Source organism: Chroicocephalus ridibundus, chromosome 9 (assembly GCF_963924245.1).
Source record: "Chroicocephalus ridibundus chromosome 9, bChrRid1.1, whole genome shotgun sequence".
Classification (NCBI taxonomy): domain Eukaryota; kingdom Metazoa; phylum Chordata; class Aves; order Charadriiformes; family Laridae; genus Chroicocephalus; species Chroicocephalus ridibundus.
Genome location: NC_086292.1, coordinates 29,297,799 through 29,314,771, shown reverse-complemented (window position 1 = coordinate 29,314,771; position 16,973 = coordinate 29,297,799). Strand labels below are relative to the sequence as shown.

At 50.4% G+C, this 16,973-nt stretch overlaps 1 protein-coding gene and 1 long non-coding RNA gene across 7 annotated transcripts in view; one reads left to right on the top strand and one right to left on the bottom strand.

The window, feature by feature from the left end:
* The window catches only part of LINGO1 (leucine rich repeat and Ig domain containing 1), a 166,663-nt gene that overhangs the window by 51,174 nt on the left and 98,516 nt on the right, over positions 1–16,973 (bottom strand). For all 6 annotated transcript variants that reach the window (XM_063345566.1, XM_063345567.1, XM_063345565.1 and 3 more), the window contains one exon: positions 14,046–14,131. In XM_063345566.1, the coding sequence (XP_063201636.1) occupies positions 14,046–14,131 (86 nt within the window). The remainder of the gene's footprint in view (positions 1–14,045; positions 14,132–16,973) is intronic.
* On the top strand, positions 8–4,104 carry LOC134521196 (uncharacterized). The gene is made up of 3 exons (XR_010072676.1): positions 8–262; positions 1,950–2,062; positions 3,442–4,104. It is a non-coding gene; the product is annotated as an uncharacterized LOC134521196 (long non-coding RNA).

Below are 16,973 nucleotides of genomic sequence, written 5' to 3'. Positions count from 1 at the left end.
TGGACTATCTCCCTTGCCTGTGACATCTAGGATATCCTTAAACACCTCTGCATTTTTCAGTTCCATTTCCTCTTTGGAGTCTTTTCCTTCCCCTCTCACCAACTCTTCACCTCTGCTTTTACATTTGATTTCTCCTAACGCTTCCCTTTGTACTTGGAGGAGGGCTCTAGATGATGCCAATTCTTTCCCAGCCCACGGATCCTCAAATGCAGAAGGGGAAAGCATATAAACAGGAGAAGTTTGGGCAAGCCACAGGCCTCTGGTAGGTACCGTCTCATCTTTGCGCATACCTTATGTTCCTTCTATGCTTTCATATCCCTTTGCCTTCTCTAAAAGTGGCCCCAAACCCTACTTACTGGCAATGGGAGGGTTAGTTGCCTCTGCCAGTAAGGAGTTATTCCATCTTGCTCTCCCTGCTCTCCTCCATGGGTCCCAAAATCCCTGCTTTTGGCAATGGCAGCCTCCAAGGCCAACCAGGCAAGAGGATCTATTTCCAAACACTGACAGCCCCATCCCAGCTTGCATGCTGTGTCCATAATTTCTGTATGGGGCTCCCCTTTCTTTGGTTACCCACCCAGCAGCTAGTGGCAGGTGAGAGGCTGATTTTCCCACTCATGTGAAAATCCACTGCCTCCGTAACTTACCCCCTGCCTGTCTTGGAGTACCATGCAGTCCTACAAGCCCTGACCCTCACATCCATCTGCAGCTTAATAGTCCCCTTACTCCTCTCATTCCAGGAAGGCACAAAGCCAGATGACTCCACCTGGCCCAGTTTTAACCTTTCCCATCAAGGCCGACAGGGACCAGAAGCAGTATCATTCATGACACCAGCGACCTGCCCTGCACAAAGCCAAAGCTACTAAGAATGAGGGAAATTATTGTAGGGCTTGGCTGAACCACACTTACAGACTTCTCGGACAGCTTGATGCCATCATATTCCTGCTCCCTGCAGAAGAAACAACTGTCTAGTTGTGTTTTATCATAGCAAATAAACTAAGCAACACAGAAGGAAAACAAGCACCCAGCAACCTAGGCATGGACAAGCTTGTCATGAAGACAGCCCTTGCTGCTGTCTGAGTCTGAATTGCTAATAGTGCAGGTCCTGTAGTTTCCACATTGGGAGAGGAAAAAAAGGGAAAAAATACAAGAAAACAAAACCCCTTTAACAATGAACTCTCATGTTCAGTCAGATGTAAAAGACATGAGAAGGGGGAGAGAAAGAGAGAGAGGAAAGGAAGAGAGACAATAGAAGACAGAGTACTATTTCCTCTTCAAATATTTATTTTCAGGTCTGCCTTGGAGCGCTGCTTATTGAGATATAGAGCCTCGCTGTGCAGCAGCTCCTACTGCATGTGTTCACAGCACTACCTTATCTAGATGGCCGGAGCCACCAGGAATTCCCAGCAGTCCAGTCCCAGAGCCCTCAGAGGGCAGCTCTCCTTTGGGTCCCTTCCCAGGGCCTCACCTCCAGGCACCCTGCTGTGCCTGCTCTCCCAAGCCCAGCACCAGGCATCTGAGGATCTTATCTCCTTCAGGTACTGTGCTGGATTCTAGGTGAGGCCTCAAAACACACAGTTCAGCTCCAAGCCTTGACTCTCCAGCCAAGGCACAAAACAGCATTGGAGCCCTGAACTGGCACTCCTCAACATTGAGCTCCCTCAATATTTGCCATGACACCCTCAGGGCAGCAGAGGTGGCCTACACGGAGATGGAAGATTCTCCAGCTGGTCAAGTGTGTGAGCCGAATATAGTGACCAAGCAAGGTGGTAGAGAGTCCCAGGCTGCTAGAAATGACATACCTTGGAGGAGAGACAGAGCTGACATCCTCATCACAGACACAATTAAGAAATTAAGCTATCAGAGAGGCTTTTTGGGAAGGGTGAGTGTCTGTGGTTTGGTCAGGTGCCAGAGCAGGTCAATAATATTTGTCCTTCCCCTCTCCGCTGCAGATGGAGATCTTCTGCTCCTGATCTCAACACAGCCACACAGCTCCCTCCTCCCACCACCACGCACCGTGGAGGACACACAGCGGCAGAGAGGGAGAATATCAGGATTCTGCAAGGTAGGTACAGTGGGGAGAGGGGTTCGACAGAAACCGCTCCAAGAATTTAGACCTGGCAAAATCAGCTTCATCTTCCCCTGAACTATAGCCCCCGACTATAAGTCAAGCCCGTTTTTCCAGGGAAGGACAGGAAGCTCCAGCAACACTCCCTCAGCAGATACCAGGGGCCATTCCCCACCCAGCCCACGTCCTTTGGGCAAGATGCAGCCCTTGGACAAGGACAGCCATGCCCAGGGCGCCTGGCTCTGGGTCACACAGCCACAGGCCACATGAAGCAGCACATGGTGCACCCACAGCAGTCCTTGGGGTGGGCATCCCAATCACCACACAGAAACACCTCCATGTCATTATACTCATGACTAACAGCAAGAGGAGGGGCATCCCACCCGTTATCCGAAACGCTGCCATCCTGCAAATGACAAGGCCTGCAGGTTGCAGAGTAAAATAATTTGCTTCGCTAGAAACCCTGATTAGCCCTGATTACTCCGCATCTCCTGTGCAGCTCAGCTCTGCCTACCAGAAACCAGGACAGCCACAGTGCACCTGTGCTGGCACAACCCCCCAGCCTCTCACTGGCCACTAAATTACATGTAATGAAACCGGGAAAACTGTGTTTCTTTATCTGAAAGACTGTGCCAGGAACCACACAGAGGGAAGCCCAGTTGTGTCCCCAGACACACTCGAGTGTGGTGGACTTGCACCCACGCCTCTCCCAGAGCAGCACGTAGAGCACTGGCATCACAAACACCATGTCCTTCTCCCCATCCCCTGGTCCCTCGGCAGTGCTCTCTCCTGCACTCACACATGCCCCTCGCATGCTTGTGTGGGTGCATCTGCACTTGCCTGCCTGCAGCCACACGCGGACAGCTTCCTCTCTGTGCTGGGCCTGAGAAATATTGATTTCTTTCTCCCCTGCAATATTTCGCTTGGCTGAGCAGATTTAGAATTGAAGAGTCAGACTCTGCCTAGAGACCAGAACCATATTTAATTCCACAGTTTAAGAAGCCCTGGAGCAGGTTATTCTTATTTTAAACTACCAGAGCATTTAAAAGCAAGTGACATTTCAGGGGAACGGGATGGGAGATGGCTGGTGCCCTCTGCCTCGGTCCAGCCAGTGCTGGGAAGAGCCTTGCAGCTCTGCTGCTGCTGCGTCGCGTCCCCACAGCCCCATCAGCTGCTCTGCCCGCGCCAATGAGAGGCGAGGGGTGGTGGCGAGCTCACGATCAAAGCTCAGGAGACCTGTTTCTGTGTCTTTCTAACCGAGGAAAAATGAGAGAAAGAAAAAAAAGAGAGGAGAAAGGAAAGGTGTGAAAACCTCTGATGAAAATTGCTCAGTGCATTGAGGTCTCACGATTCATATTGTCTGCTTCTGTACGCAGGCCCCGCTCATGGAACGGAGTCCTCGGTAATGAGCAATTTGCAGATACTGAACAAAGACACAGCGCTTTGTCCAGAGGACAGTCCCTGATGGTGCGTGATCATGGACGCAGCACTACTGGAGGGCAGAGCCATCCATGGCCCTCTCCCTGACAAATGCACCTTCCAGCCTGCTACATGTCAGGGCAGCCACTTATCTCCACCGCCACAAGTCCCAACCACACAGCCTCAGCCCAGATTTCCAAAGAAGGCACAACACTGATTTTTAAAGGAAGAAACAGGGCAAAAAATACAATAGCAAAGGCTCACCCAAAACATCTGTGAGCCTGTGCCAGGCTCAAGCAATTGTGCACAGACCAGGCTTGACACCCACACTCCCTCCGTGCCACACAGTGGCAGAGGAAAGCCAAATATCCCAAAAATGGAGGGTCGATTTCCACAGGAGGGGGTGTCCAGGCAAGATGAGCCCTGACAAGGAATGGGTGAAGGTACATTGGAGAAGAGGAAAGGAAACACGCATCCCTACACTTCATCTCCTCACATCACATCTCTAGGGATTCTCAGCACCAGGCCCTGCTCCATGGCCATCACCCTGCCCTGGCTAAGGTGGTCTGGTCAGTGGGTTGAGCACACAAATGCCCACTGCCCCCCCTTTGCCCCAGGCACCATCCCAGGGTCCCTGCCATTTCCAGCCACACAGCCACCCCCAGCAGCCCTGCCACATGCCCATGGAGCACCAGGCAAACAGAGCAGCTCTTTACAGCCTCTAAATAATGAAGATGAAGACACCAGGTGCCAGACACCTCAAGGGCACTCCATGTGTGTCCATGTGTAAACACATGTGTCTACTGAACAGAGAGATCAGCAACATGACCAAGTGCTACTCCCAGGGTCCCTGCGGGGCCAGGGCCGCCTGCCAGCTCCTGCAGTGGGCTCAGCTGGGCTGCAGCAAGCACAAAGGGGACTGCTCCTTCCCCTGCTGAGAAGGCAGAGGCACCAGAGCCGCTCCTCCAGCTGGGAGACAAGACTAACACGGCTGCGATTTGCAACTTGGGAGCTGCAGAGCCCACAAGGAGCTACAATTCAGTGGGAGACATGATTCACGGCAGGGTGAGCTGCGGGCTCCTGGGGGCCGGGGGGTGAAGGCAGCCCCAGGGGCTGCGGTAGGGGCTCAGGACAGCTGCGGTACGGAGAGATGTAGCACCTACCGCAACAGCCTGTGCATTAGCTCGCTGTGGTCTGCTATGACACAAAACGTTGTTAGCTGCGGTGTTGTATTTTGACTGAAGCAGACAAGCAGGAGAATGAAAATGGATCCTTTTATGTAAGCTCCCGCACATGCTGTAACAGCTCCTGACATCTTGCCCCAGCTCCACTCCTTGCTGCTGCTCATGCGTGCAGGCTATTGGGGTGAGCCAGGATTGCACTGGGCAGGGGGAAGGGAGGTTGCAGAATGCTCCTGGCCTTGAAAGCATCAGTTTGGGCAGTGGGGTGGCACCCCATGGGGAGACAGGCAGAACATGAACTGCTCGGGAGTATAGTGAGAAGCCTGAAGGCATGGTTTGGACCTGGTGCTAGGCAGGCCAGCACCCAGGGCTGTGGGGTATGGATGCCATAGGTCACCCCAGCGTGAAGGGGCAAGGCTGGAGGCAGGTACAGCTTAAACTTGAGATCACTTATGTGGCTAATCGCAGGCGGGAGCAGCTCCAGCAAGACTTGGTCACTTCAGTAGATAACAGGGCCAGGCTGCAGCGGGCTTGGGCACTGGGGGGCTGTGCGGGGACCCACCATGCCTGGGGACAGGTCTGAGTGAATAGGAGACAGCTGAGACACAGAGCAGGAGGAATGAAAGAGCACAATTAGCTGTGGTAAAAGCACATTACCATTAGCATAATTATTATTATTGCAATTATTTTTTCCATATTTTTGATAATTCATTAAGAATTAGCTTAACAGAAGAAAACATCTTCTGTTAAATGCTGGTGAATCTAAAATGTAGAGAAGCACACTAGTGTTTCACTTTACCTCTGGACATTTCTGAGGACTTACCCACTTCTTTAAGATAAAAGTTGAGGAACTTTACAACCAAAATTTTCTTTCTAGAGGAAAATGGCAATGTCTTCATAAAAAGAACAGCAGAACAAGCACCCAAACAGTTGTTTGTTTGTTTTTATGCCCCAAACAAACAATTCAGCCAAACAGAAGCATATCTGCAAACTTTCAGTGCTGCTGAAGATGCACTTTACCACCACAAGAACAAGCACCAGCTTCTGCAATATCTTATCTTGATCTGCTGAGACCAGCCGGTGTCACCAGAATTACCGAAAGCTTCAGCACATGGGTGCAGCCAGGGCACCCTTCCTCCTTCCTTTATCCTCCCAGAGAACCAGCGCAGGCAATAAATACCCGCAATTAAATGGCTTTGAAGAACAAAGAGTATATGAAGACAAAGTCAGAATGAATCAAAAACGGGATATAAAAATAACAAAAAAGTATTGCAATTAGCTAAACTGTTAAACGAATAAAAAGGTATTAAATAAAGTTTCCTGAATGTCAAGTTGATTATTTTTTTTTTATGTTCAGGAAAGGAAATCAGTCCCTTGAGTAAATCTCACTGCTCCAAGGCTAGGCATTAAAGGCTTTCTGGTGGATGTCCCTGGCTGAAGGTCCCTTTGATCTGGGCTGCTGGACGCAGCACACATCTCCCAGCCACCACCACCCTGCTGTCCTCCTGCCACATCCTCACCACAGGCACGGCACAAACAGAGCTGCTGGCATGGGCAGGGCTGACCAAAGCAGGGCGTCTGTGCTGTTTCGGATGCAAGGGGAGGGGAGAGCTAAGTGATTGCCTGGCCCCCACTACTATCCAAATGACACCGGTGGGCTTTTTTTTCAGGGTGCCTTTGTGTCTCTGGCTTACCACTCTTCTCCAAGTAGGACAAAACAGCGGGGCTACTATCTGTCACATCTCCACCTTCACCTCTCCCACAGGCACCAGCAACAATTTTCCCTCTCCCAGGAAAGCAGCTTTGTTTAGCAGCATGTTACCTGTCAAAGGCTCTTCCCTCAGCATCTCCTGAACTGAGTGAAACCTTTCTTTTTGGGGAGGAGAGGAGACACTCGGTCCTGCAAACACTGCCAGCACCCTGGCACAAGAGCAAGCACCTTGGTGGCTTTACAGCAGGAGCCCCAAAGGGTAGTCTGGCTCCCTTGTTCCCCACATCTGCAGACCAAACATCCAGCTGCTCAGAAGCACCAGGCAGGCTGAGGGCATTATTTCATGCCTGCAAGGTCATTTATAGATAACGACACATATAAGAAACATGTATACATGCATATATATGTGTATTTCTGGATTTCTCCTGTACTTTGTGTATATATATATATATATATATAAACCCAAAAACTTAACCAGTGAGAGACCAGCAAACCTATGAAATGAAGCAATTTGTCTCAGACAATTGCCTGCGCTGCCTCTGATGTCGCTGTCTCGCCACTGACAATAAGAGGCTCTTAAGTGTCCTGAAATTGTACTGTGAGTTCCCCAGTGCTCTCACTGCCGCCTTCACTCCTCTCCCTCGAGCTCCTTCCTATGTTTCTCTAGCAAAACAGTCTCTTACACAAATAAACATGCAGGGAGGCACAAAAGGCATTTTGTCTAGGATTTCAATACAACCACATATTTCTCATTCAAATATTCAGCTGTATCCTTCAGAGATCAAAAGCATAGCGCTGAAATGAGGCAAGGCACGAATATCCCAAGCCACTAGCTCAAACTTCCCTTTCATTCCTGTCCTGGCTGAGGGAGCAAATGGAGGAATCTGTCACCCCCACTGCAGTGGCTCCAGGGTGTCACAGAATGGAGGAGCCTGTACACACAGGTACAGCTCTGTCACATCACCCATCTCTCCTCTGTCTCCGCACAAAGGCTGGCACAGCCTTAGATTACAACAATGGGCATTAAAGCCTTTATGAGCAATTTCTGTGCAACAGGCAGATTATCTGGATGCTATGAGGTCTCCAGAGAGGTGCAAGCTGGGGCTGAGAAAACTCCCTGCTACGAGAAACCTGGAGCGGGGCCTGGCCCAAGGAAGGATTCCCACGTCCTGCACCAGCACCCAGAGAAGCCATGGCTTGCTGCACTGGGAGGAAGAAGGTACACCCATACTGCTTCCCTGGTGCACAGCCTCCTCCAGCATGGCCAGCACTGGAGCATCACTAGCACCCACTGCCACCTTCCCCCAGTGGAGCTAGAGGGAAAGATGCATGAGGGAAACACACCCTGCCCCGAAACATGTCCACAAGTCTCCCCTGCACTCCTACCTTCCAGACAGAGGCCATCTGCCACCCTGAACTGCACCATGGGCTCAGGTTTGTTAACAGGGACCAGCTCTCATGCCCAGCGACCTCCATATCTGAGCCTTTTTGCTTTCCTTCCATCCCAAACAGCCTTTTGGCCCCCTGTGGACCTGCACGATGGGGCAACAGGGCTGAGCCCTGGCAGCTGCCATGCTCCTTTCCCCACCTTGCTGAGGAAAGTGCTCAGCTGAAGTCATGGGGTTTGGCATATTTACTGTATAATATATGAACTTGTACCAGTTTTATAAGCCCCTCCTGGCTCAAATCACATTGTAATTCTGAACAGCCTTAAACTCATTTAAATCCTAATAAAAACACCGCCCTGCATTTGCATTCGCTGCTCGCTGGTCCCTGCGGCTACTGTGACAGCAGGTCTTGGGGAATTGATAATGCTTGGGATGCTGCATACCTGAAACCATCCCTCACAGGTGGGGTTGGGACATGCACTTAATAGGACAATTGAAAAAATAGATGCAGAAAATGGACCTCCAGGCTGATTCAGGATGGTGCACAGAGCAGTGGGGTGCCAAAGCTTTCACAGCAACATAGGGGAACAGCAGCACCAGTGCTGAAACCTCAGCATCCCACCTCCTCTGGGATCCCAGAGAAGGATCAGGCCAGGTACATGGCTCTGACAGAGCAAGGCACCTGCAGACAGCACCGTTTTAAAAGAGGACAGGGAATGACTAATGAAGTGCCAGCAAATAACAAGGCTGTGGATGCTGCAGGGAATTTGTGCATGAATGGCACAGGTGCCCTGGGGGTGGATGGGGACAGACGAAAGAACTTGTCCTGGTTTCCCATGCTGCCTGGTGTGCTGGTGACAAGGGGGTGGGGGGGGCTGTTACAGCTTGGAGGAGCATCGCACCACAGGGAAGGTGCTGCGACTGCATCTCACAGTGTATCCTCCACCCCCGGGCCACTGTGATGAAGCACCAGTCCTGCCCTTCCCTGCGGAAGACAGACAAGTGGGACTTGCTCTGGCTGTGCTAGAGAAGAGGGAGCAAGGGGCTGGGTAACAGGGACCCTGAGATCCCCAGCCCCCATCAGCAAGTCCATACAGCTCTCCCACCTCACCCCAGGCACAGCAGAAGCATCAGGTCAGCACTGACCCAGGCCCTGCCCATATGCTCAAGATCACCCCTCCCATCCTCCCCAGCTCTGCTGCTCCACCATTCCCTACAGCATCCATGCACTCCTCTGCAGCCTCTTTCCTCCATGTCCAGCTCTGCTCCATTCCCAGCCCTCTGCCCTGCCTGCCCTCCTTGACACTTGCCCAGCACTTTATGCCTGGCTGTTCTTGGCAATGACATTAATAGGCTCCCCTGAAACGTGAGATTATGAGCTATACCCTTCCAGCAATAGAAATACTAATTATTACTGAGATAAATGGGAATATCAATGATGAAAGTCAATATTATTGCCTTCTTTGTTCCTGTTTGTTTTATTTGTAGATGAAAAGACCACTCAGCCCGTCTCCCCAGGATGTGGTCAGGAGCTGGAACAGTTCCTCTTGGCAGGCTCGTCCAGAGCCATGCTCTGATAAGAAATCATACTGCACACATGCTTGCAAAGGGCTCTCCAAATCAGCAGCTCTCAAAAGCAGGCATTGTCTTTGATTGATTCATAAAACTGGAGCTGCTTCTGTTCCCCACTCCAGTACCAGGCAAGGGAGGATTTAGGAGAGGGGGAAGGTGTAACGTGGGTGGAAGTGATTAATTGTGGAACATGGCACAGCACTGGGAACACTCCACAGTTTGGCTGGGTTTGACGCTCATGCCTTCATTCTCCTCGCCCAACAGTTTAGCCATCAAAATGGGAACCGAGGGCCCCTTTCAGGCTCCGACACCAACTCTCAGGCAGACCTTGGGCAAGTCCCCCAGCACTGCTGCAGCCAAGCAAGCGCTTACAACAGCAGTGTTGCCTTATTCAGCAAGTCTGCTCCCTCCACATATCTGAGTCAGAGCTGCTGATTTCAGTGATGAGAGACCTTTTTTTTTTTAAGCCCTATTAGCCTCACAGAGCTAACACAGCTAAGAGCAAGTGAATGGGATGCTAATTTTGGATCATGCCTAACAGCGTCAGGAGAGCGCTTCCTGGAGCAGTCCCTCTCTGCAGGTAGACGGATGTTCTCCCCATGGCCATGACCCACCACCACGTCCCCCGTGTCTACAGGAGGCAGGGCACAGCAAGGAGGGAGCAGTGGCATCAGGGTGGGATGCACTCTGATGCTCAGCTTGGCACACCTAGAGCACAAGGCACATTTTTCTTGTTCCTAATACAACCTGTTATGTCACTAAAAATGCCTCTATTCACTTCAAGTCCCCAGATGATCACCAGCAAACATTCACAGGAACAAACCAACCCACTGACCCCCAACTCACCCATCTCCAAGTATCAATACAGTGATGATCTCCCTCTGAATGCAAACCAGACCAGCCCCTCTCCATAGTAACTAGGACAAACACTCCCACTACCTCTCCCCAGATGCAATGAAACCAAGAGAACTGGAAGCCTTGCAGGAGTAATTATGCCAGTTTTTAAAAAGAAACCAGCCTGTTCTGAGTATTTCATGGAAGGTAATTTTTTTTTTTTTAAATTTTTTTTAAACTCCCCTTCCCCCCCTTTGCGCATGTCAGGGTGCAATTAAGCAGAAAGTATCAGCGTATAAACCCAAAGAAACCAACTACCATGCGCACCCAGCTCGTGCTCTCGCTTTCTCCTGTTTCTCCCCTGCATTTATCATTAATGTGACATCCCAAGCTGTGTGCACAATACTATCTCCCACCCCGAGACAGGGAAAAGCTGTTCAACTGCTAGAAAACCTCATGTGCCTCCCAGCCTCACTAATATGGTACCCAGGCTCCTGCCACAAATAGTTCCCGATGGTCCCTGCCAGGTCTCACAGACACTACAAAGCCTGAAGCATCAGGCACCCCACATGAAATCCCAACACCACAAAGCTCTCCAGAGCCACTGGACCATAACAGTGGCATCCAGGTTTGCACCAAGCTGCTGCAATGCATGGTGCCATCCTTGGGCTACACAGCCTGGCTTGCCGCCTAGCTTATTAGCATTTTGCACAATAAATATTTATTTTTTGCAAAGGTGCTACCAAAAAAATATTATCAACAAAAAAAAAATCTCTTTATGTTAATGGCTTCGTCAGCCATCAGAGTGAAACGTTTGGAGAGAAATCTGGTTTCATCTAGAGAGCCGGGTAGGAACCAGGTTAGGTGCGGAAAAGAAATTCAGGGCTTTTCTTGGCCCTGCTAGGGTGAAAGAGCTGACCTTCTGTAACAGCACCTACCAACCCAGGCTCCAGACTCTTCTCCCTCTGTTGCATTCCTTCCTTCCAGCCTTGTTCTCTCTCTCAGCTCTTTCCAGCCACCCTGTTTAACCACAGCTTTTGGGCCAGCTGAAGACAAGAATGCCCCCAGTTCCCCACTGTCCCATCAACTTTCTTGGGGACAGCCCCAACACTGCTGCTACTCCTGCATGAGACACCTCCCCTACCCCCCCCCCCCCAGCTTCTGGGGCACCAGGTGGTCCCCTCTGGGGACAGTGTGGGGTGGCAGAGGGTCCCAGGCGGGGACTCCTGCTGCACAGGCGGCCAGGCTGTGTTGCATCGATTTTCCTTGCTCTGAGCTAGGAGATTGTTCAGCAAAATGAAGTTATCAGGTGAGGCAATGTTTTCCACCTGACAACTTGTATTGCTCCTCCTCAAACAAGCCCTGACCTGCACAGTGCAGCACACTCCTAGTATAGACAGCTTCTGGTAAATGAACTGCCATTCCTTTCCCCCCCTCACCAGCTCCTCCCATGCAGGTGCTGCCACCCAGCCCCTTCCGCTCTCTCATTCTTCCTGCACCCCCAAGGTCACCCACATCCTCCTCCCGGCTCCTGATCACCCTCACAAGCGGTTTCTGACCCATTGCAGCATGAGATGGGAAGCCTGGGGTGGCCCCATTCACATTTATAGGCTTTTGACATGACCCTGATGATGGAAGTTGCTTTAAAAAATTGAAACCCTGAATCAGGGGCTTACTGGACAGCCTGACCTATTGCAAGTCTGTGACTGCAGAGCTAGTAACACCAGAGAGCAGAGAGGATTTTTTGGAAGCATTTATGACACATGCATTCAGAGAGGAAGAGAAACATCCCTCAGAAACCACACAGGTTCAAAGATTTGCTCAATTTAAACACTAAAAATTCATGCATTAAAAATCCACTCAGGTTCAGCCCTGTTTCAAAACTAAATAAAACCTCTGACCACATCATCCAGCCACAAGGTTCATGGTCTCCATGGGAAGATGGCTTATGCATCCACTTGAGGCTCAGGCTGAGATGCCCCCTCCCAGCAGCAGGTCCTGCTTTGCTCTGGGCTGTTGGGCAGGGCAAGGGGGTGTCCAGGGTCTGAGGTGTGGCTGCTGCCCATCATTACACTACATAGCACCTGGCTGACCTGGTCTCGCACTAGTTAGTGTGGAGAACAGGCTGAGAAACTCCAACTGCACCCTACTCCGCTATCCAAAATTTCCTAGGAACTAACTTTTGTTCCTTTCTCAAAGGAAGAAGCACAAGGAAAAACAAAAACATCTTGTTTTCTAAATACTATTCTTAGGAAAAATCTTCAGCTTTTGCAAATGGCACTCTGGAAGAAAATATCCAAATCTACACCAAAACCAGGTGGCTCTCATTGCTTGTTTTTTTTTGAGGGAGGACTTTAACCAGCACAACCATTTCCCAGCAGAATTTTGTTTTGATAGAAGAACACTAAGAATAAATGCATTTCAGGGCTTGCTGCTGAGAAGGTGTTTTGACAGAAAACTGCTATTTTCATGGTCCCTCCACTTGCTCTGTCAGCCCTGACATGGTGGGAACTCCTCTGACTGAGCATCCGTTGCACACAGCTCACCCTGGGGCCCAACCTGCAAGGAGCACCCATGGGAGCAGGGAGGGATGGGTGCCTGGGTTCATTCCTGCTTACCATAAAATGGGAAGCAACAAAAAGCTAGAAATAACTCTCTGCAAAGCTGGAAATACCTCTCCACCGGCCCCTCTCACAAAGGAACACGAGGGCAAGGTGAGGACACAGGTCCCTTTTTTGCATGCATCAGGTTGAGCCTATGCAGCCTGCACTTTGCTTTGAGCAAAGAACATGATGTAAAGTGGAAATCGTATATCTATGTGCATGTGTCTAAGCGTGAAAGCCAGTTCTGCCTCACTGTTTTGACTCCTTTTTCTCTGAACCCAAGACAGGATTGCTGCCTCCTGGGCAGTCCCAGCTGAGCCCCTGCGCTCTGCCCGAAGCAGAGGTGTCCCTCCCAGTGGCACCCGCAGCACCAAGACCACAGCATACCCCGCCATCTCATACCATTTGGACAACATCAATTTGAACAATTCCCCTCCCCGCCTCTCGCACATGAAAGATGCTTGAATCATCCTAGGTTTTTTTTTTTTCATTAGGAAACTGAATTTTGCTTTTCATAGAGAGATCCCTTTGTTCTCTCCCAAGGACTGACATCCTGGGAAATTGCCTCAGCCCCGTCAGCTCTGATGTTTGCTGTCTCACACATTGCCTGCGTCAAACTGCCAGTTCACAGATTACAGCTGAGGATTTGTATGTACAGTACAAGCTGAAACCTGCTCCCATCTCTTTTAACTGTCCCAGCGAGAGCGCTTGGAAGGAGGCTGAGTTGGTGGAGAATGCGCAGGCGCCTTGCAACGGTAATAGAGACATCTTGGAACACACTGCCTTTTGAGGACCCTCTCGCCTGCCCTCTCCCGGAAGATGAAACTATTTCTGCCCAGCATCCCCCAGACTGCAGCGTTCAGCTGTCCGTGTTGGTTCACTCCATGCAGGCAATGTTTGCCCTTTGCCGATGCGATACGAGTTGGAGCAAACCCACCTGCCTAAGCAGAGCCATACGGCCCCATGACAAAGCCCTCCTTTCTCAACACTGCCACTGTCCAAATACTCATTTTGAATGCCTTCCCCCCCTTATCCCAGGTAAAACCTTTCTCTGTGTGGGCATGCTGGATTGAACATTTCCTACCTGTTCAACACACAGGCAGCACCTGCCCCAAATCCTAGTTGAAAGCTGCGCCGGACTACAGATAGGAAAGCATTTCTATCACACTTAAAGCAGCAGAAACCCGTCCAGTCCTGAACTCAGCATGACCAAGGCATGTGAGTGTCATATGCTCAGCAACAGAACAGCACCCGAGTTCGCATGCCACCTACCCAGGTCAGATGAAGGCAGGATGCTGGGCGATCGGATGCCAGGGACACGCTGGGCTTTGGCCTCTCCTCTGCTTTCCACTCATGCACTGTGGGCAAAACAATATCACAATTAGGGCTTTAAACCTGGCGTTTGAGAGGCAAGTGGGAGAGAAATTAAAAAGCTCTGAATGCTTTTCCCCTCTCCCTCCCAAAACCAGATCTCAGCTGAGCTTAATCTTCATCTGAGCTGATATTTAAAAGCTATAAATCAGGCTGCAACAGACAGAAAAACACAACTACCAAAATTTAGTGGACCCGCTGCTGAAAGGAGCAAAATGAACTGCTTAATAGAAGCCATTTTCCCATGGAAATAGAGCAGGCCTGTACTTAGCAGAGCATTGATCTGCTGACAGCTAGCGGGACAGATTTGGGCCAGAGCACTTGGGAATCATTTGCAGTGATCTCTCAAGAAACACATGCAAAAGGCCTCTGAAAAACACTGTTGTAAAACAGTGCTGTAGCTGTCTACAAGGCCAGATAGCACTCACTGGCCAGCACAGGCTTGCATCACCCCCAGTAAACCTTCCCAGGCTGGCAGCACTGCCATGGTAGCTCAGACCCAGGCCCTGCTCTGGCTGCATTTCTGTATCCCAACCTTGGTGGGTCCAGGTTGTGCAGAGCAATAAAAATGCTTCACACAGGACAGGAATTGCAAAACGTCACTAAAGCCCAGAGTTGCAAAAGGGCCCCAGCAATGGGGCATGAAGCTGTGCCTGGGGGACCCTGTGTCCCATGGACCCGGGGTATTTGGGGGTCCTCCCATAGATGTACTGGGATTTGGAGATGCTGTGTTACAGCCAGGGTAGCCAAAAATACTGCCCAGAGCAAAGCACCATTGCACCTCCCTGGGGACAACAGATTGGGCTCTGCCAGATGCCAGGAGCTCCAGTCTAGCCAAGGAGTGCATAGGGACAGCGGTCCTGTCCCACCCTACCCTCCCACAGCCTCACCCTGTGCTGCCATCCTGGCAGGCAGGGGATCCTCCCCAAACTCAGCTGGGCAAGCTGACCCCTCTGCCCCCTCCCACATGGAAGGCAGCACAGCCTGGTGAGATTGCCAGCACCCATGTGCGCAAATCAGCCATATTCCAGCCTGGGGTTCACCTCCCCACTGCTGCCACAGCCAAGGTACACGCTGGAGAGGGGGCAGCACAGGTGCCACAGCTGTGACTCTCCTGCCACATGTGGCAAGAGGAGTGTCCCACTTCATCTTTTCTTCTGCTGGAAGCCATTTTCCATCACAATTTTCACTGTTTTGGGGGACAACGTCAAGGCAGGGGGGATGTATTCCTCCTTTTTTGGAATTTAAAAAAATATTTCTCTGAATCCTAAGTAGCTCCACAAGTAGGGGGGCACAGAGGAGCCTTGGGAGACATGAGCACTGCTGGACGGGCTCCAGCCCCACTGCGGGACTCTGACTGCCCTTCCCATCAGAGACACAGCACTGGGCTGGACAGGAGCCTCTCGCCTGCCTGCCAGCTTTTCCAAAGCAGTTATCTGAGATAACCCAAGGAAAGCAAACCTATCTAATTTCCAGAGGTGCTGAGTGCCCTTGGCACTTACTTTCTTCAAACACAGGTGCTCACTGCTCCGAGCCCTTGGCTAATTCTCACCATCACATGGTCCCCACAACAGCAGCAGAGAAACAGTTTACTTGGAAGACACATGGGGCAGAGAGGGCACAGGTGAGGGGTGATGCAGCATTTTCTCTCCTGCCTAGCCACCTTCTGCACATAGCTCCTGCACAGATTGGACCTATAATACCAATTAATAGTTCATTGTTTGTTGTGGGGGGTTTTTATTCCCACTATTTGCTACACCTCCTTATGAACTCATACACTTCGCAGATCTTACAATGATCCCAAAAGCTACCAAAATAAGCCTTCTCTGTAAAAACTACGCGCAAACCAATGCCTCTGCTTTAGGGGAAGATAACCTGCCCAGCCATGCTTCAAAGGACATCTGAGGTCCTAACATTCCTTGAGAGCCTGCAGAAAGCATTGAAAAATGGGAAACAACTTATGTGGCTTATTTATTTATTTTTACTTTTACACATCACTTATTTTAAAAGACTAAAAACATGTTTATGAATTTAACATATCTAAATGGATCAAAATCTGTTTAGCTAGGAAGGAAAACAACTCTCCCACTCCAAACTTCTTGTGGGCTGGGACCTGCTTTTCAGTCTTCCACCCACAGCAAATATTTCAAATCCCCTTTTAAGCTGAAAGGCTGCTTCTGGGGACAGATTGGGGAGAGGACCTGTGTGAGGGACAGTTCCACCACTCTCCTCCATCATTGCCCCAAGCACCCCTTACCCAGAGAGTCAGGAACACCTGGGCAGAGGGGTCAAGTGAGAGGCGAGGGACAATAAAGGCATCTGTATGTGGGGAGAGCATCCAGGGAGGATAGAAAAAGTGAGAAGCCTTCCCTCCTCCTCCATCAGCAGCTTTCCACAAGGAGGATCAATGCAGCCCACTGTAACTGCACCATTGTTCCATTTTTAATTAATGAAAGAAAAAACTAATCATTGAATTAAACTTCTCATTACTACAGCTGAATACCCACTAAGTAAATTTAATTACTGTACGAATTGGGTTTCTCCCTGCCTGTTTCATTAGCTACTGATAAAGATGAAGGGGGGGAAAAAAAGAGGAGATGAAAACAGAAAGGAACAGAAGACAGGAATAATAAATGCAAAACCAGGTAAATGATTCAGCAGGTTTCAGGAGCTTCCAGTAAGGGCCTGGGGAAAGACCCTCCCACCCCTCCCAAACCAGGCTGGAGGGATTCCTTGTGGGATGAACCCCTTCCTCCAACACACCTCCTGCCCAGAGACAATGACCATCATATTCCAGGTCCACATCTTGAGTAGGAACTTACAGCCGCA